Raw genomic sequence first — 23776 nt, 5'->3', positions numbered from 1 at the left:
TCCGGATGAATCCTGAATTCAGATCCATGGGGTTTTTTGCTTGGTTTTCTTTGTTTGTTAGGGCCTTTTTTTTTTTTTTTTTTTTTTTTTTGATGTGTAAATTGTCAGTGACTATAGACTGGGGGTGTTGTGTGTGTGTGCTGTTGCAATGGAGCTGCAATGAAAACCCCTTTGCCGTGTGCGTTGCGCATCTGCCACAAGAACCTCGTTATGCCACGCAAGCCTGCCACGCTCTATTATTTTAAAAGAACGTTAGAGTTCATGCACGTGCTGAAAAATCACAGTGAACACTGAGAAGGGAGACCTTCCCATTGCTCTTAGTGTGAAGAGGCAGAAGTGAAAGCGTACCTTGGCTCCTACGCCGGCCAGGCATTCGCGTAAGCAGGAAATTGATTCAGTTCACCATCGGTGTGTGCTCCTGCTGGTGCCAAAAAGCACTTTTTTTTTCCCCTGACGGTTTCCCTTTGGTTTCAGCTCAAAGACCACGGGTGTTGGAAGCCCTGAGTGGAAGAAGAGCTGCTGCAATCCGCCCTGAGTCACCGGCGGGCGCTGGGCCGGGAACTCCACGCCGCCCGCGATGGTTTGGATGGCATCCTGCCCGGCGCTGCCCGGCGGTAGGTCTGGCACAGGGCTGCGGTTCCTCGGCTCCTCTGAACCCTGGCTGATTCACACAGGCACCTCTCCAGCTCGGGGGAGGCGTTGCCATGCTCAGGCCCCTCTCCTGGGGCCAGCAGAACAGCTGCAAACCCGGTGGCAAACCTCCTACGAGGTGGGCAGCCGTGGCAAACATCCCCCGTCTTCTGGAAACCCAGGGGTTTCCATTCTGAGCAGAATGGAAGGCTCACCTCTCGCCTCGAGTGCCCTTCTCCTGTGTCCTGAGGTGCCCTCGGCCGTGCAATGAGCTCCTGAGCGAGGCTGAGGGGGAGGAGGCACTTTCATGGAGATGCCGAGAGTCTCTTTTTTTAGGAACGGGATCTGGGTTGGGGAGGTTGGTGAGGCACGAAGGCGTTTAAGGAGATAAAGGCTCTCATTTCAGCAAGAGAGCTGGAAGGGGTTGTACCGCAGCAGAGTGCTCCTTGCGGGAGGAGATGGGAATGAACGTGGGCGATTTAATTAGTGGCGAGAGCTCTGAAGGCGTTTCTGGATGGGATTTTGGGCTGGTGACTGCGTTTCTTCTTAACACATGCCATAACTTTGTTGCCTAAAACATTTGTAGTGTTGTTCACCCCTGTTGGAAGTAACTTCAGGAGTTAAGGTAGACCCTTAAAGGCAAAAATGGGTAAAACACAGATTTTGGGGGGGGGTTTTGCATGTTTTTACAGAGCGCAGCATTTACTTGTTAAACCATACCATCAGATGATGCAAGTCTTGGAGTGTAACAGGACTCGGGAAACTGGATGCCATCTACATGGGAGAGCACACTAATAAAAGAGAGGAAGGAAACGTGTATTGGGGTTCTCGCCAACCAACAACAGAATGAGTTTGTTGGAAATTCGTCCTGTAGGTAGTTTCTGCTGTGGAAGTTAACGGTGGCAGCTCTCCATCTGCCTTTGAAGCAGAGGGCACGCTCTGCTGCTGGCATCTGCTGCCAAGGCAGCCCAGGCACGAGGCTGGTAATCCCTCAGGCTGCATTTGGGCATCTCTGGTTGATGTGAGGAAAATAGAATTGCTCCTGATTAAGCTTCAGAGAACCAGGAACCCCCTTTTCAGAGGAGAAAAAGGTCAGCTGTTTAAAAATGAAAGGAGCGACATAGATGGGCATCTCTGGTTTAAAGCAGAAGGCTGTTCATTTAGAGGGACCAAAAAGAATAATTTGCAAACTCCAGTTGGATTAGTAAATCGTTATGCTTGGGAGTATGGTTCAGGCTCGTATTCCTGTGGGTTACCGGTGTCAGATGATCAGCTGTGCTGAAGCAAGTCTGACATTCAGCCTGGTGGAGGGCAGGGAGGCTCTTGCAAGCTGGGCAGGTAAATATCTTGTAGAACCATGAACAAGGGCTCTGAGTTACAGGAGCATGTAAGCGTTTGTTGTGAAATACCCTTTTGCTGCTTAAGTGCTTTGGCTTGGTTTTGAATTTACTTTGAATTTACTTTACCTGTCAGCAGGATTTCCTTGCCCAGTATTGAGATTTTAAAGCAGGAAGGAAAGTGGATGTTGCTTTCTGAAGACCAGGAGGTCTGTGGCAGTGCTTGGGCTCTGCATGGCACAGTCCTAAATGCTGCTTTTGTGGGCCAGGAATCCATTGCAGAAGGGATGTAGGGCAGTATATCAGCACTTGGCATACTGATTCATGCCGGTGTAAGGTTATTAGTGGTGATGTGTTGGCCCTGCTTCCTTCCCAAAGCAGCAGATACCCTTGGTGACCTTACAGGAGCTGAGTCACAGCTCTCGGAGAGGTGCTGATGCCAGTAAGAGTGACACGAGTGACTGACAGGGAAGGTGATGCACACAGAGGAGAAACAGCGTCCCACAGCACAGCTATAAAATCGAGCACTTCCCCCATGCAATGATCTGAGAGCTCAGCTGCATTGTGCTTTCGTACACATCCTGTAAGGAAAAAATATCTTCTGAATGTAAAGCCGCAAGAAATGAAAACCAGAGTGGCTCTAGGGCTTGAGCTACTTGCAAAAGAAACTACTGCAAGGTTGAGGGACTGGTGGTAAATCTCAAGGTTTGTGACTTAGGGCTGGAAAAAAATACTGCTGATTTTTCCTAGTGGAAAACTAAGATTGTATTCTGTGCTCTGTATGAGCTTTGGTAGGTTGAGAGGAAAAACTTATGTCACGCTTCTGATTGCAATTTTTCCTTTCTTTTTTTTTTTTTCCCCACTGTATCTTTCAGGCAGGATTAATGCAGCCAAGAACTTGCACATAATTAAATAAAACTTTGAAAAAATAGGACTAGAGTTTACTGCAATAAATGAGTGACCAACTGGGAAAAGAAAGATGTCAAGTTAAGAGGCTTTGACTCCTGTAACACCTAAACTGAAGGTAAAATCTCCTTGCTGTCTTTTCTTCTTTTCTTTTTTTTTTTTTTTTTTTTTTAATATAAACCACCTTGCTATAAACCACAAAGCTGTCTCTTGCTTGAACAAGTGCAATGAATTCATGAAGTCATGTGGGTGGCTTCTACGTTCAGTGTAGACTTTCCTGATGGACGTTGGGGCCAAGACTTGGCCTCTGCTTTGCTCAGCTGTGTCTGTGACTCTTGTCATTTTTTGAGACTAAGAGCTGCTGTGAGAAAATTTAAAAAAACCATAAAAACCTCCATTCTGGGAAATAATTTTCAGATTATGGAGCTAATTTCCAAAGAAGTGTGCTTTGGTGCTTGTTGTGTAACCATTGTTTGGTGTCTCTCTGAGCATTTTGTTGTTCTTTCATAGTTGGCACCGCATTTCCCCCCAAAATCCATCGCACCCCGCTGCAAATTAAGCCCCTCCTGCCAGCAGCAGCCTCTGCAGGGGGCAGCTGAGGCAGCGTGACTGCTGGTTGGTATTTGACAGGATTCTCCCTCCATCTGGTTCCCAGTGCAGCTCCCATGGCCTGTGACGAACCCGCTGGTCTCTCGGGCATCTTCACGCGCCAGAACTCCACCAGCGCCGTCTCTCTGGACTTCGAGCCTGACGCCGACTACAAGTTTGTCGAGACCTTAGAAGAGCGGTACAAGTGTGCCTACTGCCACCTCGTCCTTCACAACCCCCACCAGACGGGATGCGGCCACCGATTTTGCCAGCAGTGCATTCTTTCTCTGAGGTCAGTGCAAGCTCCCCCTCCTCCCCTTCCTAAAAAGCAGTCAGCGCCTTCTATAAATCAGCAGTGAGTGCCATGGTGTTAGTGCCCATCTGATAAAACGCCGAAGGAGTCGATGGAAAGACTCTATTGAACTCAGTGACTGTGATCTCAGTGTTTTAAAGGTGTCTTTAAAGACCTTACCCACTGCTGGTGAGGAATATTTTGGTAACTGCAGGGAAATCAGCGTGAAGAAATTGTTGATATAAACTAAAGCTCTGCTGCGTGAGATGCTGAAAAAATGATGATGAAAAAAAAGATTCAGATGAAAAGATGACGAAAAAAGATTCAGATTAGATCTCAGGAAGAGATTTTTTACTATGAGGGTGGTGAAGCACTGGAACAGGTTGCCCAGAGAAGCTGTGGATGCCCCTTCCCTGGACGTGTTCAAGGCCAGGCTGGATGGGGCCTTGAGCAACCTGGTCTGGTGGGAGGGGTCCCTGCCCATGGCAGGGGGGGTGGAACTCAGTGATCTTTGAGGTCCCTTCCAACCCAAACCATTCTATGATTCTATGCTATTTTGGTCTGTTTGTCTCGCATTGTGCTGTTGAGATGAATTTGTTGCATTAATGTCTCGTGGTATCAGCACTGGTGGTTAGATTAAGCTGTTTACACTTGCTTCTCTAGAATTTCTTAGATTTTAGTGGAGTTATAAGACTGATGTTAGTTTTAGCTGATACTACAGTCAGATCACAAGGCTGCTGGCATCCATCCGCTTGGGATTTCCCCTACAGAGCTCTCTGGAGATACATTACCTACTGCTTGGTGTATCTAAGGGCAGGATTTGGGCCAGGGAGGCTGCAGAGGAGCCTGATTACGTGGATGGATGTTGCCATTTGCTTTTCATGGTTTTTATATGTTTTGTGTTTGCTGCTTTCTCTCTCTGAGTTGCCTCCCTTTTGCACTGCCTCAATAAGTTTTTAATTGTCCTTTACCACAGGACTTCTGGAAGCCTTTTAAGGCAGGAGCCATGAGCTCTTTTTTCAGTGGTGCAGTAAGGAGTGTGCTGCTTGTGCTAGGCAAAGGTTGGGGTTAGTGCACACCATGGGATTTTTTCAGATGTGATATTTGTGAGCAGAAGATGGCCAGAAAACGACAAAGTCTTCTTAATTAAAAAACACTTTATTAACACTAGTACAACAAACTCTTCTTTCTGTTATATATTCACAGTCGCAGCTTAATATCCTCTTAGAGCTGTAGGCAGGATTTGGCTGTGTAGCTGCCAGATGAAAGCATTTTTGTAGCACTTTTTTGTTTGTTTTTATGGTATCTAGTCCCGACTCCTGCCAGAGTCAGATTCTAGCGTAGCCCAATTTTGTAAAATAAATGAAGTTTTCTGTGGGTTAACGTGACTCTTCTTTTGATCTAGAGAGTTGAGTGCAGTACCCACCTGTCCTGTCGACAAAGAAACAATAAAAATGCACGAGGTAAGTGGCTGTAGGTGTTCTGCAGCAGTCAACACCTGCCTGGAAAAAGCAAGAGAGCTGAGAACAAGGTGGCTCATAGTGTGTTAGTCCTCAGGGGAAGAGCAGTTTTTGCCTCTGAAGTGATGTTAAGAAGCAGTGTATTCAGTGGTGCTCTCCCAGAAAGGAAGTATGGGTGTATAACTAAAGCTTTATTTTATATTTCATTTTCTGAACTTATTTCATTTTAGTCTTAATATTTCCAGTAAACTGTCAAAGAGTTTCACAAAGTTTTAAGTCTTCGCTAGTCATCAGCTGTCTTTTTTAGTGGAGAGTTTATTGACTTGTCTTTTTAATGGCCCATCTTGCTGGGGAATCTTGTTTATTTGATTGTCTTTGTTTTGACTCAGTTATAATTTGCTGCCTTAACTATTTCCATTGCATTTCATTAACCCTGCAGACTTAATTTGCTTTCACATAACTTTTTAGAGGAAAAGATATGTTCATGTTTCCTATTTTGCAAACTGTTTTGTTTTGTTTTGTTTTGTAATGGATTCATTTGTTACTTTCAAGTCTTGGCATATAAACATGCTACATACTTGGTCCTGCCAGAATGAATTTTCTAGTGAAATCAGATGTCTCCTTCCTCTCTCTCCTGCTCCTGATAGGAAATAGAAATTGTAATCAGGCTGTCCATGTGATTTTTGTTTTTAATTTGCTGTCTTCTACTTTGTGTAAATTTTGATGGCAGTAGTGCAACAGTGAGCAGCTTTATAATGCTCGTTATAGGAAGATCTCTAAATAAGACTGAAAGTTTGCTCTGGAAGGTTAATTTGCTTCTGCATCCACAACTGGGAATGGTGCTGTTTCTCAGAGTCTATAGCAGGGATACTTCAGCAACATCCCCATCCCAAAGGTGCACACATGCTTCAGCACTGGAGCTGCATGCACAGAGCTGCTTTGGCCTTTGGGACCCATTAGCTCCAGCTGCTTCCTTGCAGATCCAGCCAGGCTCCGGCAGTGGTTTTGTAGCTCCTGAGCTACTAATCCTGCTGGCTGTGGGATGCATCAGCATCCGTGGAATAACTACATGGGGGGAAAACCCTATGTTTATTGCAAAATTCATATAAGTTTAAACTTATATTTTTAGTATAAATTTTCAATATGAATTATCAAGAAACATACTCACAATTATTGAGTCTACACTTGTGTGCTTAAAAGATTTGTTGTGATGTTTTGCTTTTTTATATTCTTTATTACATCCTACGTGACTGCATATGAGGGCTGCTCTGCTTCCTTTACAGGTATTCAAAGACAACTGCTGTAAAAGAGAAGTTCTCAACTTGCATGTGTTCTGCAAAAACATTCCTGACTGCAATTCAAAAATAATTCTGGGACGATATCAGGTTAGTTTGCTTGATCAAATTTTGAAGCCTTCGATTTTCATACAAACTCTGTGTATTTATTTTAAGCCAAATTCCAATAATTGTCTTCAAACTTCAGAGGTATTGTAGGCAACAAGTTCAAAAATATTCTGGCTGTAAGGTTGTTCCAGATTCACCTTAGGTTATTTGTTTAATAAGAACCGTTTGGTCTATGTAGCTTTAGTATATGCATGGTGTCTATACATACCTTCTCTTTGCTTAGGCACCAAGTGATGGTTGATTCAAGAAATCTTGCCAAGATGTACTGGCCATTTGGGCCTTTTTTTGGGATGTCAATTGAATGAAAAGTGGAACTCATACAAAGGACTCTCCAAATTTTCACATTCACTATAGTTTTGAGATTGGAAAAGGAGAAAGTTTACGGAGTAAAGAGTGCATGGAGTTTTGTTTTTTACCAAACTGTTGAATGTTTCTGTGGGTCTGTTGGTCAACTGGAGACGCGATGAAATACTTGAAGGTTTAATTTGGTTTTGTGTGTTGCAGGAGCATCTGCAGCAGTGTTTGTTTGAAAGTGTGCAATGCACTAATGATGGATGTTGTGACCAAATTCTTCGAAAAGACTTGAAAGAGCATTTGAGCCGACACTGTAAATTTCGAGAAGAAATGTGTCAGTACTGTAATAAATACGTGCTGTTAATTAACATAAAGGTAAGATTATAAAACATTCCCTCTGAATCCAGAGCACATGTTTCCTCTTCATGTTGCTGAGTGAAAAGTTTCCAGCATTGTAATGGGGCATAACAACTCCTGAAACAAAACTTGGCTGAGGAGCTGAAGGAGAAAGTATAATAAATGCGCTTTAAGTAATACCAGTTACTGTTTCTCTCTTATGAACAACAACATGATATGGGGCTTGCACGTGTATGTTTGGGATTCCTTTTTGCATACCTTCCTCTTCGTATACTACTTTGCAAAAATACAAATCATTGCCTTGTTTTGTTTTGTTATTTTTTTCCATCCAGAATCATGAGAAAAATGACTGCCCTGATTATCCTGTGCCTTGTCTCCAAAACTGTTCACAGATAATTCTGAAAAAGGAGGTACTATTATTTTTTTCATATACTGTCATTCAGCAGGTCACAGACATTTATGAAAACTGAAAGTTATGTTGCAGACCACATTGGTCCGTGCCAATAAAGCTTCACTGCTCTAAGTATTTTCTTTGTTTGGTCCCAAAAGGGACATACAGCCCACTTTACAAGTGAGGGTCACTGCAAACCCTTGGCATTTTGCAGTATGGAGAAGTATCTGGCTTGCTTATTGACTCTAAATACTCATTTTCTTATTTATGTCATTGGTGGTGTCTTGACATTGGCCTTTATTCACCCTTTATGCAGGCATTGAACTTTCATTCGTGTGGCAAGTTGCTTAATGTTCGTTTCATTGCAAGTTTCTTTGTTAATACCTGCAGATTGAGAAGCACCACGCTGTGTGTCCTGAGGCAGAAGTGGACTGCCCATATAAGCAGTATGGCTGTCTTGTAAAGGTATTGCTTTATAGACCTTTGTCTGTACTGGGACTGGAATTTGTCTCCCAAACCAAAGTAATTAAAAAAACACCAAACAACACTTTTTTTATTTCTTTCACAACCATTTCTAGTATTGGGAGAGTATCAAGATTGCCATTCCCTCACTTTCAAAGCACAGAAAAGACATTTTAAATGTCTTTTAAAAAAAAAATAAATCAATACATTTTTTACTAACAGCTTCAAAAATCTGCATATCATTATTTTATTTTTTCACTTCCCCCTCTGCCTCACTAAGATTAAAAGAGGGAAACTTGCCGAACATGAAAATGGCGCCCTGAGGGAACACATGCTGCAGATTTTAGACAGGAACTCCCGGTTGGAAGAACAGGTAAGTCTAAGTCATATTTAACGAGCACTCCTCAGCGGTGCTTGGCTGGTTGGAGGATGAAATGAGATTCTGCGTTTGTTGCCTGGTTTAGCTCAGCTACATTTTAAAAGACTGTTTTTATCATCTTTGCACACCTCGGAAGTCAGAATAAGCTCTTCTAGCAAAGTCAGTCAATTAGATGGAAACCTCTCTATGCTCAGGCACGTATATTCTCCACCAGGCATGGTGGGAGGCTCGTTGCCATCGCTCACCTCATTTGCTTTTGGTCTCTGGTTACTGTGGATACAAGGTTTGGAGATAGAGCATTTTAATGTTTCAGTGGCTGCTCAGATTGCTCCAGAAAGAAGACTTTACATGCCCAAGTCACCCCCTCTGTAGAAGCAGCACGGACTAGTGCAGAGCCAGTTGCAAGCACCTTTCCACTGGTGAGGGCTTCTGCGGCTCCCAGCAGGTGACACTGGGTGTATGCTCAATCCTGCTGAGGTGAATCCATCCAGACTGATGATTGATTTACTCTTCTGCTTGTTTATGCTAAAAATAAGTGCCCTGAAATCCCACAATTTGGTTTTGGAGTTAGTACTACTCACTGACTCATCTCTTTTGCAGGTTAGACCCAACTATAGGGAAAAAAAAAAACCAACCAGTAGTAGTATATACATACACACATAAACACATGAACATGTGTGAACTTAAGTATGTATTATCCCCCAAATGGATCATCATGGGGGGATGAGAAATGTGAGTCTTTTTACATGTTGCCCCACAGATCTATTAAAGAATATGATTACCCTATGTTCCACTCTTGCTGGTGCTTATCCACAAATTGTGAATTAAGTAGTGCTATATCTAGCTAAGTTAAAGGCTTTGCATTGTAAACTTTACCACTTTCTCCTATATAGTCACATTCGTTTTAATTTGATCGTTGTATATTTTGGTGTGCCTTAGCATCTTTATTCTGTTTTTTTCCATCTGTAGATATCTGACCTGTGTAAAAGCCTGGAATGTAAGGAGATTAAAATCCAGCAGCTAGCAGAGGCCATTAAAAAGTGTGAGAAAGAATTCAGACAGTTTACACAACTGTTTGGTAAAAATAGCAACTTGATGGTAAGCACACAGGTGAGACATTAATTTTATCTTTTTTGGCCAATTGCTTTCTTGTATCCTTAAATGTGTTTATCCAGTAATAGTTGTTATTAATAGCAGGGCGATAAAAAAATACTGTCTCCCAGACACTTCACAAGCCCTTCTTAGTTTTTTACAATACAGAATTGCCTTTTCATTTTAACCAATAAAGAAGTTTGGATATCTGATCTGGGCAAAAAGCACTGTATAAATCCTCATGGCCAGATCCCCATGGCAAATACGCAGGTGTAAATTTGAATAATCAGTTGAATGAAGTGATGCAGTGCAGATAGATCTGAGTAAAGGACGGCTTCTCAGTCACTAAATGCTGAATTAGTTGTGAAGGAGTAATTGGATATGTTTCTAAGCCAGCGGAGTACTTTTGAAGGCACCATATAGTTGATATTGCTGACATGCTAAAGGCTTCTTTATCTTATTTCAAATGAAATGGTTGATTTTATGAACATCTTTTGTCTTGGCTTCCACCCTCTTCCAATGGCATGAACTGGGAAGGCTCTGGCCAGTCACCTGGATAAGTCTGCACGCCTGGAATCACAAGTGAAACAGCTAATACAGATGGCCAACCAGCAGCAAAACAAATTAGACTTGCGACCCCTGTTTGACACAATTGAAAATGTGAAACAGAAGATTGCCTTGATGGAGACGTATGATCAGCGCTTGGGTGGGTTGGGACTTTTCGTTTCTTTTCTACAGGGGTGTGAGGTTTTTGCTGATTCACTAGGGGCTAAGTAGAGCCTCTGGTCCTATAGTCAGTCAGTTGCAGCTATTAGGCAGAAAGGGCTTTCTTCTTGCTTTCTAAGACCAAGCTGTGATGGTGTGTGCTGCATCCTGCAGCCTTCCCCTCCTCCACAATGTCTCCAGGATTCCTGTGGCACTGCAGGGCCCAGAGAGGGGGCCTTGGTCAGGCTGGTGTGCTGTGATGGAGCCAGTGGTACTATCCATCATCCGGCATTAATCTGGTTTGTAGTTACCAGTTCTCCTTGTTAAACTACAAGCTGCAATTACAATTAAAAAAAATATTAAAGCTAACAACTGTAGTAACGCTAGTTAACAGCCTGTATTCGGGCTTGAGTAGCTCGGTGTTGTCAGCTCAAGTCTGGTTGCTCTTCATATCCAATGCTCCAACAGTTTTACTTTACCAAGTGTGTGTGTCTGTTGTTTTTTTTTTCCTCCAGTTGTTTTGGAAGGTCAGTCCAGCAAACACGATCTCCAGATCAACATTCACAAAGCACAGCTCAATAAAAACGAAGAACGATTTAAGCTTTTGGAAGGCACGTGCTACAATGGGAAGTTAATCTGGAAGATCACGGACTACAAGATGAAGAAAAAAGAGGCGGTGGAAGGCCGCGTCCTCTCCATATTCAGCCAGCCCTTTTACACCAGCCGCTGCGGGTACAGGTTATGTGCGAGAGCCTACCTGAACGGGGACGGCTCCGGAAAGGGAACACACGTCTCCCTCTACTTCGTAGTGATGAGGGGGGAGTTTGACTCGCTGCTACTGTGGCCTTTCAAGCAAAAAGTTACACTTATGCTTTTGGACCAAAGTGGGAAAAAAAATCACATCGTGGAAGTCTTTAGAGCTGACCCCAATAGCAGCAGTTTCAAAAGGCCGGACGGAGAAATGAATATCGCCTCTGGATGTCCACGCTTTGTGCCGCACACGGTCCTAGAGAACACAAAGAACACTTACATCAGAGATGACACTCTGTTTTTGAAAGTGGTTGTGGATTTAACAGATCTGGAGGAATTGTGAAAAACGTAACCGATCAACGGGACTGCTTTAACCATTAAGAAATGTTTTCTTGGTGACTACCAGCCATGCCATAGTAAATTGCCATTAGTCAAGATACTACTGATAATCTCTCGAGGCTTTTGGACAGCGTAACAGACAATGAATTGCCAAAGCATCAGCCTTTCCTTTTTTAACCTTTTTTCCAAGGCTGCATTTTTAAGGCAGCTAGAAGTCCAGCTTGATGCGAACGTGCATTCGATCCAGACTTGGCTCGGTCCAGGCTGGGGGGAATGCTTGGCTCCCATCGTTGGACTGGCATTGGGAGATGAGACTCCTCCAGTAAGCCCCCCCGGAGCCCAGGCAGGCCCGTGGGCTCCCCTCCCTCACACAGAACTGAAGCCATGCCCAGGCGTGCGAGTGCGTTTCACCCGTCTGAAATGGAAACGGCTCAACCTTAGCACATTTTAATCAATGTATCTTGATCCCTCCGTCTCCTGGATTTTTGAAGTGGGAAGAATGGCTTCAGTTAGGCAGGGACCTAGCATCTTTTTTTAATGTTTGTTTTAATTGTGTTTTTTTTTCCAGAAAACCCAGAGGAAAATGACAGTGCCTCTTACTTTTCTAGCCTGGTATTTCAGCTGTACAGGGTACCCCCAACTCACAATAGCTTTGTTATGTCCTTTCCATTCCTGCCTAGTGCCTTGGGACTGATTTCCATTGGTGATAAACATCCACAGTCCCCATCTGAAGTCAAAAGAAGCTGCAGGTGCTTCTCACCTCTCAGGACACAGCCAGAAGCAGGGTACCTGGCCAGCCTGCCAGCTCTTGGCTGCACTGCTGGAAGAAGAGGGGCAAAATTCCTGTACTTTTGCTCCCACCTCTGCACAAAAGAGATGTTTTCTGGCCTACCAGCTCTACAGAAGGCAGGAAGAGCTTTGGATATCCCCTTGGGAAAAAGCCCACATAACATGCACTGTTCCCCTCTGCTAGAAATCTGGATGTTTGGGAAAAAAGAGGGAAAATGGATTAGGGAGTGAGGTTGCTTTAAGAACGCAGTTCTCCCAGGTAGAGCAGCTCTGGTGCTTGTAAAAGGGTGAGGCAGCTGCTGAGTAACAACTGGTGACTGTGAACTACGTCTGAAGATCTTAATTTTTATTCCAAGATCCTTCCATACTGCATGGGAACGTGTGCGTTGTACGGGGTTTGTTGGAGACACACTAAAACCACCGAGATCAGGCACTGAGGAACAAGCGACAAAGAACACACGTGCCTTTTTAAAGCCTTTTGGGTGCCTGTAAGAGGGATGTAATTTTGCACACTCGGTCATTTTGTTATTACAAGTGACAGAATTTTGTGTCTCTCATCTCTCACAGATCAGGTAGTGGAACACCGCAAGCTCCCGCAGCCCACTGGCAGGGCGAACCCGCAGCTGGTCAGGAGAAACCAAGCTGGGTTTAGAGTAAGAGTAAATTAGGCAAGATAAAAATCAAAATGGGGCACAGACTGCAAGGTATAAGGTAGAAAATTCAAGAGGGCAAATGTGGCAAAATCAAAAAATGCCCTTTCCACGCGGGATGTCGATATGAACTGAAACAATACAATTTGGAGATGGATACTAAGATGAAGGCAGAATACCACATTTCATATCTGCGGTCTCGTTGCTAGGCATTTACTTTCCCACACGGTTTCTAGGACATAATTCAGACACAAATATTTTCAAATTCAGGGGCGGGAGGGAAGGGACCTTTGTTATCTGTACCCTATGGTGAGTTAGCTACATCCAAAATCTTTGTTTTGATCTAGATGTCCCTTTCGTTGTATTATGTCCGGATGCACTGGGCCACTGTAGGGGCTTTCCATGTTCTCAGGGACAGATAGTGAGGGCCAGATTTTATTCTTTTACACAGCCATGACTAACTTTAAGAGTCAATTTGGCTGTATGGCAGAGAGAATTAGGCCTCATGTCCCTAACACTTCATTACAGGAAGAGCAAGCTTGGTTTGACAATGATGTGGCATTTTAGGATGTCCCAAGCCTCAGATGTGGACTTTGTGTCAATTATTACTTTAAAATTTGTCATGTAACTTTCAAAGTGGCACAACTTGCATAATAACCACTAATAACTGACAGAAACGTACCACCCGTGTTTCCTGGGACTCCCAGTGAATTGAGTGTAAAATACAGAAAGCGATAAAGAACTTAGAGAGTCGAGGGAGGCAAGAGGGAAAGGATGCAGTCTGTATCCTGCAAATTCCCAGCCCTCTCCGCCTCCACCACCCCATGGGGATAATAATAATACTTGCAGAAGCATTAGGACTGTGTAAATGTTTGTGAAGAATTTTGAGCATGAAAAGAGCTAAGTATTATTAAAACTCCATTTCTAATTGTTGTAGTAGGTGACGGCATAGTGACGTGGGTGTTTAGTGTGTTCCTGGACAGATGTTGAAAGCATGTTCAGTTTTAGCCAGTCTGTGCTGCAATCTCTCCTCTACCTACCAGTTGGGTTTATTTTTTTGCCACGAATATTCCTTTTAAAATTTTGAAGCACAAATGATTCATTACGGGGGATGAAACCATCCCTTTTGAAATACTGCCTGTTTTATAAAAAATCGGTTGAAAAAATATTTTTTTTAAAGGCAACCTCCTTTAAATTGTTTCTTTTTAATACAACAATTGAGAGATTTATGTTAAAGTGTTCAGTGATTTTTTACTACTTGTAAACAGGATTTTGAATTTCATCCCATTACTAATAAAAAGATGTTGTATAGCATGAATTGTCAAGAAGAATTTTGATGTTGCATGAAAACCACCAAAAAACTTTTCAATAATACTGTACTGGGTAAGTAACCAAAAGAGCATAGGGTATTTCTACATCAGCATACAGTATGTTTTTAATGTATTTATTGACAGTTTGTAGTTGTTTGAATATCTCTTACTGTGACACAGGCATTTTTCTAGCCAAATGTCATCCACTGTATATGTAAATTAATGTAAGAATAAATAATTTCACCATCCTTCTGGAGTGAGTGTGGCACATATTCCTTTTGGCTGGATTTAAGCAGACTTTTTAGAAGGATGTGTGGTACAGGATCTTTTTTTTACAGTCAAAAAAAACAAACCCCGTCACTACTTTAGATTAAGAATCAATGTGCTTCACAGATATTTTGGTTTATTCTTGAGTATCGTAAAGCAGCTGCACGTAAAAGTTCATTAAGTTCTAAGCTAAGCTAGATCAGATGAAGATCCACGAGGTCTGAGGATCCATCAGAATCAAAACAGGATGTTATTTCTGTTTCAAGCAGGTTTGGGTTCAGCTGAGGTTGGATTTGTTTCAGTTCAGGCCAGTAACAGAGGAATTGTTTCAGTATCCCATGATTACTTCATGCTTGAGAACATGGCATTCTAAAGATGGGAACGGAAAACTTGGCAGGGTTAAGCCACAAGTGTTGGAAATCATCCTGGGAAAAACGTTAGCATCTGACTCCCGTTCAGAGAGTTCAGTTAGAAGAGGCTTAGCCGAAAAGTGAAATTACTGGAAAAAAATTTGGTAATGTTTTACCTCCAACTGGGAAGTTTTGTGAGACCTCAAACATCCACTGAGTGCCACGAGGTGTCCCAGCTCTGTAACTCTCATGCTTAGGGGGGAGGAGATGGCAGCCTTAGCACCCTGCTGCTGCGGGCAGCCCAAGAGCAGCCTCCATGCTGTGAGAGGAAGTGGGAAATGAGGTCCCAGGGCAGGACTCCAGCTCCCTTAATTGATGTACAGCCAACTTTGTCTGCCTGTGTGGAGATGAAGACATGCTGAAAGACCGTGTCTGCATCCTGGTGCGCAGCAAGAGGATGGTGGAGGGCTGGAGGGGCTCTCCATTGCCACAGCCACTGCTGGACATTGCTCACCCAGGGCTGCTCCTTGGGAGCTGTGGGAAGCCCACGCACTGGGCTATGGCCCATTAGGGCTAATGGCAGAGCTGAAGAGCAGGCTGGGCTGTGTGGTGAGAAAGGGAGGACAGCTGGTGACAGGAGCCGTTGATTTTCTGAGCGGGTACATGGAATAACCAACTTGTCATTCAGTTGCAGGCCAGGTTCAGCGAGAGCTTCAAAACCCCCGTTCGAGCTCGGGTCTGGTAAGGAGTCCAGGTGCTTCCCCTCCCTCGCAGGCGGCGCCTGGCCCAGCCTTCCCTTGGGGTGGCGGGCTGCCCCTCTGGCCTCAAGCTCTGCCCGGCACCCACCTCAGCGTGGGGAAGGCGGAGGCCCCTGGCAGCCCCGAGGCGAGGTGCCGGGAGAGTGCAGGCCGCAGCCCGCTCAGCCGCCCGCCCTCCGCCGCCGGCTCCCCGGGCAGGAAGCGGCTACCACTTCCGGGTCGGCAGCCCGGCAGCGGCGGGGCCCGGGCCGCCCCTCGGTAAGGGCGGGCGGCGGCCGGAGGGGCAGCAGCCGCTCCTCCGCTCCCGGGGTGGGTCGGGCAGGGAGGGGGGTGTCCTGCGAACCGTCGCGCCGGGGCTGGCCGCGGGGAGCGGGCTGGGAGCCGGTCTTCACGGCTCGGCCCGGCCCGGGGGGGGAGCCGCTCCCGGGCCGAGGGCTGCCGGTGGGGCTGGTGTAGGGTGGCGAACGGGCGGGTGAGTGCCGGTGCGGGGGTGTAGGGCAGGTCGGGGCCCTCCCGGCGGCTGCAGGCCGCGCCTGGCGGGACGCTGTCACCCGCCGGCGGGCTGCGGTGCGGCCGCTGCGGCAAAGCCAGCCCCGTACCCGCACCAACGGCGCCGGCCTCGGGGTGACAGGAGAACGGGGGTTTGGCTTCGGATTCCAGGTGTAAGAGGATGGGCCCCTAAACGTGCAGCTCACCACGGCGCGATGCGGTTTGATAGGAGCGGCGGTGGGGCTGCGCTCCTGCCTTTTTCCTCTCTCTCTGCACTGCACTATTCCTCTTCTTTGTTTTCTCCCAAAGTATTTTGGGAATGATGTTGAATGTACTGTTGTCTCTCTCTCTCTAGATATGGATAAAGTGAAGGATGAAAAAAGTAGGAAGCTCTGCGCAACTTCACAAGAAGATCTGAGAGGCCGAGGTAGGCATTGCTAGTCAGTTTCAGTGGCTGTGGCACTGAGTGTATTCTCCTTTTTGTCAGTCACCATGTTTGACCCTGATGTTGAGCATTGTCACTTGCTAATGGTAATAAACCATGGCATGCTGGAAAAGGGGGGAAAAAAACCCTAAGATTCCTCAAAATAGGGGTTCGTTGTGCTAAAGTTCTGTGAAGAGTAGACCATAGTTGTTCAGCAGGCTTATCACTGTTGCTTTGTGTTATCCTAAGGAAAAGAGAAAAGGAAACGAAAACGCAGTAGAAGCAGATCATCATCTGTTACATCCACATCGTCTTCTAGTGCTACATCCACTTCTTCTTCCTCATCGCGCTCATCATCAAGGTCATCTTCTTCAAGTAGCAGAGGTAAGCTACCTCCCTGCACACACGTGACGTTTGTCAGTATGCAACGCTCCTGTGTTAATTTCAATAACTTAAAAATAGAAGTTGCCATTCAAAGAAATGTTACTTTGTAACAAAATGCTGTATATATTTAAAATTCTGTGTTTTGGAAGTACAGTGAATACAGATCTTTTTCTGCTTCACCCATCCATTTAGACCAGCGTTGAGGTTTTTGATTTAGTCTTACTTTGGTTTTAAAGTTCCAAGCATTTAACTTGGAGGACTCACATGAAGTTTTTTAATACCAATGACTGAGTTCAGTGGGAACATATATGAAAGTATGCAGGATTAAGACACTCCGTACTACACTGCTGCTAACTTAGAGGACTTGAAATATTTTTTTTTTAACAAGGTCCTATCTGGGATTAAGCACAGATTTTTTTTTTCTGTGAGTGTAGCTTGTGATCTCCAGGGGAATGTATTGCTGATGATATCAAGACTGCATTGCTTTGATATTCTCTGTCAAAATATTTGGTATCATTGCAGGCAAAATGACCAAATTGCCATTTTATTTTTTATATAATGCATTAGGCTAAATACTGAAGTGTATTTTATTTTTTATTACTATGATTGGCAAGAACTCTCATGTGAGCTAGAACATGGAGAAATATCGGGTATTTCTCCAGAAGAAACAGAGTTCTGATGAAAACTCTCTAACTTCAGAGTCGGGTGAAGTTTCACTGTCTGGTACAGGGCCTTGTGTTTGGGACTGTGTATTCCACAGTTTAACAAAGACTTAGTTCAGCTTCTCTTGAAGTGGGTTTATATCTGTATGGAAATTTCACTGAATTTTTAGAGTTGGAAGGGACCATAGAGATCATCTAGTCCAACTCCCCTGCTGAAGCAGGATTGCCTAGAGCTTGTCAGAGCATGTTACTCAGGACTGCATCCAGGCAGGTCTTGAAAATCTCCAAAGAAGGGGACTCCACAACCTCCCTGGGCAGCCTGTTCCAGGGCTCTGTCACCCTCACTATGAAGAAGTTTTTCCTCATATTTGAGTGGAATATTACTTGTTCTCATACTTAAGTGGCTTGATTCAATGTATCTGACATAAATATATTCTGAAAATGTTCAAATCTATGAACTTGTAAATTTGGTTGGGGGGCTTTTCCTTTCTTCTTAAATTAATTTTATCCCATGTGATACACATTTCTAAAAAGAATTAATTTGTCATGTCAGACACTGACTGTGTGAACATCCCTGGCATGCTTTGTGATTCATCTTCTGGAGGGGTGTCAAGAAACTCGTATCTGAGGAAAAAATCATTGTGAAGTAGGCCCAAGTTGTCAGTCTGCACGCTCAGAGATTATGTAAAACTTTACAGCTAAAAATTCCCTAAGCTTTCCCATTCACGGGGAGAGCAGAAGAGCTAGCAAAAATGTCCTACATGGGCATGTTTAAACAGCTCAATTTACTTCATCTAGAGACGAAAAGATGGGAGGTAGTTGAGCTAAGACAGATACATAGGTGTAGGTAGTGTCTACCATAGAAAGGGAGTAAAAAAAATATCTCTGTGACTTTCAGAGTAAGGAAGAATGACCTTAAATTGCAGCAGGAGGGATTTGAATTAGATCTAGCAAAAATACATCCTAGCAGCAGAACAGTGGAATAGCTTTCCTAACCACCAGCTAAAGACCTTGAATGATAAAGGGTTGCCCTGGTTTGATGTGTCGGTCACAGCAGGAGTGGAGTTAACATTCCTTGGGGATAACAAAATGGAGATTCCTGCTGGCATTTTTCAGTCTTTTTCTCTTATTTAGCGAGTCCAGCTGTAACTCTGGCTGTTAGACACTGGGCAGTGGCTGGCAAAACTGAGAGGAGAGTCAGAGGGAAACTGTATTCTGCTCTCTGAGTTGTATCCCCCACCCCCTTTCTCCAGCCTTGCTGGTAACATGGGTTATATGGAAAGTGACACCAACTTGAGTGCAGAAAGGACACACTGTTCTGTGGAAAAAGAAACATTGGGATATAGAAACTGGGACTGCGGCGTGTTAGGTGGAGCTGGGAACGGGGTTCCCCTCAGGCAGAAGACAAGCAGGCAAATGGGTACTCAGACTGGGGAGGTAGGGTGGCCAAGTATTGAAACAGATTGAGCCAGTGAGGATGGCAACAGGTTGATGGTGAGGAATGGGAACTTGGAAAGAGTGAAGAGGAGGAAAAGGTGGCCTGGCTTGGCCTAGGAAGTCAACAGATCAGTGCAGAGTCCTAGAGAAGTTCTTCTAGGGTTTGTGGTCACGAGAACTGTGGTTAGGATGGTGGGAGATAAAAACTGAGCCTGGAAGAGGTATGGGCAAAGGGATAAAACTGGGCAAGTGTCTGTTCGCCATAGTGTACTGATGTTCAGTCTGGAAGGAAGCCCACTGTTCTTGAATGTACGCCTTTCCTGATGTTGGCAAGTATTTGTAAAAGCCCTCTGGCCAGGTGTACCATCCCCTGTGGGTGCTTAGTCCAGTCTGTTGGTACCCGGAGACTGAACATGGTGATAGAATTACCATTTCTTCTGACATGCTTGTGCTGCGTTTGTCATCAGAAGGCCAAAAGAAGGTTGCCTGGGCAGCCTTACCTTAGGCTTTTCTAACTTTTGAGTCTGGCTGTGCTCTGGTGTATTCCTATAATGTTATGTTTTAGTTTAATGATAACGTTCTCTTTTATTTTAAATTATTTGGAACTTATTGTAAAGAAACCGCAGAGCTGATAGCTTGAAGGCAGTCAAGCCTTCAAGCTTGGAAGACTAGTAAGATGTTTCACAATCTCTCTAGGTTCACAGTCCCATAGTCAAAGTTGGCGCTCCAAAATTAACTCCCTCACATACCAGTTACAATGTTTTCTTTAAAATCTATGATTGGCTCATAGAACTTGTGAGTTTCTGCTTTACAAAATTTAGTAAAAACCTTGAAATTGGAAGGTGAGTTGAGTAAGTAGGAAAAGGTTTTCATTTGTGGTTTGTCAGTCTCAGCTGTACTTTTTGTTGCCCTCTATGTGAGTTTATGAAAGAGATATTTGCAGTCTGGTGAGCACAGCTGCAGAAAGAAGAGAGAAATATTGCCTCTATTAATATAATATATTGGTATAAGTAATCATTGAGTAAATCAGGTATTTTCAGTTTCCACGTTAGACCAGTAAATGGCAGTAAGTTAAAGTGTTGCTTTTCTCAGGGTTGGTTTCAACCAGAATTAATACATATAGCTGAATTAAACCATTTTCTTCTTATGTTTTCCATTTTTGCATTTCTGTATCCCCTCTCTGTAAAACCAAGCGCCTTTTTCAGAATGCTGAACTTACAGGGTTTGGTTTTGTTTTTGTTTTAGATTCTCCTAAGTCTAAGTCAAAGAAAAAGAAAAAAGAAAAACACAATAAAAAGGTAAACATGTACTAAGAGGAAATAAGTAGTTAACAAACAGAAAATAGTTCTTTGTATTTCAGTAACCTTCAATGTCATTTAAGACATAATGCTTTTGTCTATCGCTATGTAAATCTGACTCATGCTTTTTAAGGTTACAGCAGGTGAGCTGACAGGTTGACATATACTTAACTGGATACCAGTCATTGCTGGTCCAGCTAGAATTCAGAGTAGCCTCTGAAGAAAAGTGAGGGATCTTGATAAGTTTATATTATTTCTGACAGAAGAAACTATTTAGTCAGTGAGAGAGAGTAGTAGATTCTTGCCATTGTATTTTTTCTTTTTCATTTTATTAGGACCTTCTGGTCAATGCTTTTTATATATTGGGGTTACATTAAAAGATAGAGAATCGGGGATTAGACTGTTTCTGATTCTCAGGATCTCAAGGGTTGCTAACCCTGCAGCATTGCTTTCTCTGTGCTTCAGATAGTGCCTGTTCAGTGGTGGCAAGGGCAAGCAGTAGTGGCCATCTGGACTAGCTGGGGTGTTAAGAGCTACTTGTAGGTTTCCTTTTTTTTGCCCTTGTGTATCTGTAAGCATAAGAGTACACGTCTTATACTTGTAGAAAAGGAAAAAGGAGAACAAAATGAAGAAAAAGAAAGAAAAGAAGAAAAAGAAAGAGAAAACAGGACCTGTCCAGCTTTCCAAGGTATGCTTGTATGAGTCTGAACTCTCGTTATGTTTCTCATCTAAACGCTTAATCTGTCCTGTCATAAAATGTTTGTAACACCACCACTTTTGTCACCAGCAAATGGCAACCTGTATCTATTGTTTTGCATAGTTAGGAAGCATAAAAGATTATTGCCTGTAATTTTATTTAGGATTCGTGACGTTACAAATTAAAGCTTATCTCTTTGTAATGTGTGATCTCATTTTAGTTCTTTAAAAACAAAAAGAAAAATGAAAACTACAGCATGATAACTGGAAAGAAAATTAAGATGAAAATAAAGAAGACTAAGAAGGATAAAGAGGTAAGAGTTAAAATAGTCTATATATCCCTAAGGGAAAATAATGTATCTTTTAATATTTTCCTAATAGTAGTCTTTTGGAGGAGAGCAAATCTTACAGTTGGGAGTTGTAAATTGATAGTAGCTTTTAATGTGGCTATAATGCCATCTGAGAAATTTTAATTCATTCTTTTGGCAAGTTTTGTGTTATGAGTGGGCTTGGAATACTCAGGGATGAGTAGATAAACCAAAGGATGCTTGTGCAGGTTCTTAGAATTTCAATCTGTAATGTTTAGCTGATTTGTGCCTTTCTCTGTTGATTTAATTTGCACTGTTTTTAATTGTCCTCATCTTCTTGTGATCAATTGTGGTAATTGCTGCTTTACTGTGTTTTTCTAATGCATGCAAGACTAGCCATTAGAGAGGAATTAAAAAAAGATGATCACAGTATTAGGACCACAATCTCATGCATTCTCTCAAAGCAGCCGAATGCTTTTGCTGAGATACCCAGAGAAACATACATCATGAACAGCATTTTGTGCTATTGCTATGAGTGTTTGGACTCAACACTTAAATAATATGTTCACTCTTTCCAGCAGTTTCCACAGCTCAGGGTGATCTGCAAAGGGCTTCTGGTACTAGGCAATATGTGTTAAAAGTGTTACTTTACTAAGTACCCGGTTTGGTGGATTCTGATTCAGCCCTAACAGTTCATTCTGTGGTTACCAAAGCAGACCTGAGTGTTCCAAGTTAAATTTGATCAAAAATACATTTTCTTCTTTCTGTGGCCCTGAAGTCTGTGTTAAATTATGTTGAGTGCTTCTAGCCTTATCCTGGTAACCTGTGTGTTACCATATTTGGTGTCAAATATTTGATGTCGGTCCTTTTTGTTTGGTGTCTGTGGTCATGAACACACCCAATTGAGCTACATTCACTCTTCACACTGTTTTAAGATTCAATGATTGTTTTATAAATTCTGATTTTAAAAACACTTGCTAACAAGTGTTTTGACTGCTTGAGCTGTCTCTTATGTAAACAAAGAAGCTAAATTCATGGTTCCCTTTCTATTATGCTGCAAGCTGCTGCTTATGCATAGAAAAAAATACTTCCCCGAGCGCAAGACTTGCTGTGCGTACAGTGCCTCAGACACCAGAGAATTGCATCTGTTCTGCTTGTGAGTTCCCTCCTGAGCAGGCTTTGAGCTACATGATGACAACCCAGTGGAGCCTCCACAGGGAGCCACTTAGAAAATGCATCATGAAATAGTGACAGTGACAGCTTGTCTCCTCTAGCATCTCTCCTGAGATCCTGCTGCCTTGCGCTTCCTGCAGGCGCTCACACCTAACCGGTAGCTGGTCACATCCAGCTGTTTGAAGGTGGTGGTGGTTGTTGAGTGGTGTGCTGAGATGTGAAAGCCCCACAGAAAGCAGGCTTGTGCTGCCTTTGTCCACTGAGTGCGGGTCTGTTAAACCACTGCCTCTGCTTTTCTGCTCTACAGAGAGACCGGAACCGTGCAGAACTCCTTGAATTTCTGAACTCTGCCTTATAATGGGAAGAGTGCTAACCAAGGACTTGTAAATATACCAAGCCAACGATCATCATGCCTAGCAAAACACTAAAGGGAAACTCAGGGAAAAGGACACCAAGTTTGACAAGACCAGACTCTCCCGCTGTGAAGACAATCGGGATGTCCTTTTTTAATGGCAAAACGAAGAGTAACTGATAACTTGTTAATGAAGATCCATGTCCTCCTTTTGAGATCCTGAGGTAATAGCCAGGCTGTGGTGTTGTAGAAGAACCTAAGAGTGTGTCGTCGTTGCCAATGATAAGAACTGACACACTGAAGTCCAATAATGTAATTTCTATCCTAACTGCATGCGGAACGCACTCTTAATTTCAATTGTCTTAATGTTTCTAGTAGTTCAAACAAAGCAGAGTATTTGTAAATGTCTATTTGAAAGATGAGTCGTTTCTATATGAATATTTTTTCCAGTAGTGGTTTTACTTGTCCTAAAGAGCAAGTTGACCTTTGTAAATAGAACATGCTTTTACATAAATGATTTTTTGACGGTTCATTCATTAATATATTATTTTCTTTTAGAGTTTGAGATATCGTAGAATGGTTTGGTTTGGAAGGGACCCTAAAGATGATCTAGGTCCAGCCTCCCTGCCCTGGGCAGGGACACCTCCCACTAGACCAGGTTGCTCAAAGCCCCATCCAGCCTGGTCTTGAACGCTTCCAGGGATGGGGCATCCACCACTTCCCTGGGCAATCTGTTCCAGTGTCTCACCACGCTCACAGTAAAGAATTTCTTCCTAATAGTTAATCTAAATTTCCCCTCTTTCAGTTTAGAACTATTACTCTTCATCCTATCACTACATTCCCTGATAAAGAGTCCCTCCCATATCTCCTATAGGCCCCCTTTAGGTACTGGAAGGCTGCTATAAGGTGATCTTTCTCTGGAAAGTTTATTTCCCTCTCTCACTAGAAGGTGTAACAATAAAATACTCTAGAGCAATAATGGAAGCTGAATGATTTTTATCCCAAAATAGAAGCAGGAAACATCTCTGGGTTTGTTTATCTGGA

General features: G+C 43.4%; 1 protein-coding gene and 1 long non-coding RNA gene across 5 annotated transcripts; both read left to right on the top strand.

Moving 5' to 3' along the window:
* Positions 1-477: 477 nt before the first annotated feature.
* Positions 478-14554, top strand: TRAF5 (TNF receptor associated factor 5). 4 transcript variants are annotated; one of them, XM_014950422.1, is made up of 12 exons: positions 478-614; positions 2843-2991; positions 3534-3753; positions 5159-5216; positions 6497-6598; positions 7121-7285; positions 7600-7677; positions 8049-8123; positions 8401-8493; positions 9469-9609; positions 10129-10297; positions 10812-14554. In XM_014950422.1, exons 3-12 carry the CDS (start codon positions 3539-3541, stop codon positions 11387-11389), a joined length of 1674 nt encoding a protein of 557 aa, XP_014805908.1. In that variant the 5' UTR covers positions 478-614; positions 2843-2991; positions 3534-3538; the 3' UTR covers positions 11390-14554. The 4 variants fall into 4 exon arrangements, with proteins under 4 accessions (XP_014805908.1, XP_014805907.1, XP_014805909.1 ...); XM_014950421.1 differs by having other exon boundaries at positions 3529-3753; XM_014950423.1 differs by lacking the exon at positions 8401-8493 and having other exon boundaries at positions 3529-3753.
* Positions 14555-14995: 441 nt separating this feature from the next.
* LOC106892881 lies at positions 14996-23264 on the top strand. The gene is made up of 5 exons (XR_001412949.1): positions 14996-15767; positions 16354-16425; positions 16672-16806; positions 20151-21213; positions 22688-23264. It is a non-coding gene; the product is annotated as an uncharacterized LOC106892881 (long non-coding RNA).
* Positions 23265-23776: the final 512 nt, after the last annotated feature.

The sequence above is a fragment of the Calidris pugnax genome, unplaced genomic scaffold (genome assembly GCF_001431845.1).
Source record: "Calidris pugnax isolate Ruff unplaced genomic scaffold, ASM143184v1 scaffold24, whole genome shotgun sequence".
Taxonomy (NCBI): Eukaryota; Metazoa; Chordata; class Aves; order Charadriiformes; family Scolopacidae; genus Calidris; species Calidris pugnax.
The sequence above is the reverse complement of the archived record's forward strand: the minus strand, read 5'-3'. Positions and strand labels throughout refer to the sequence as shown.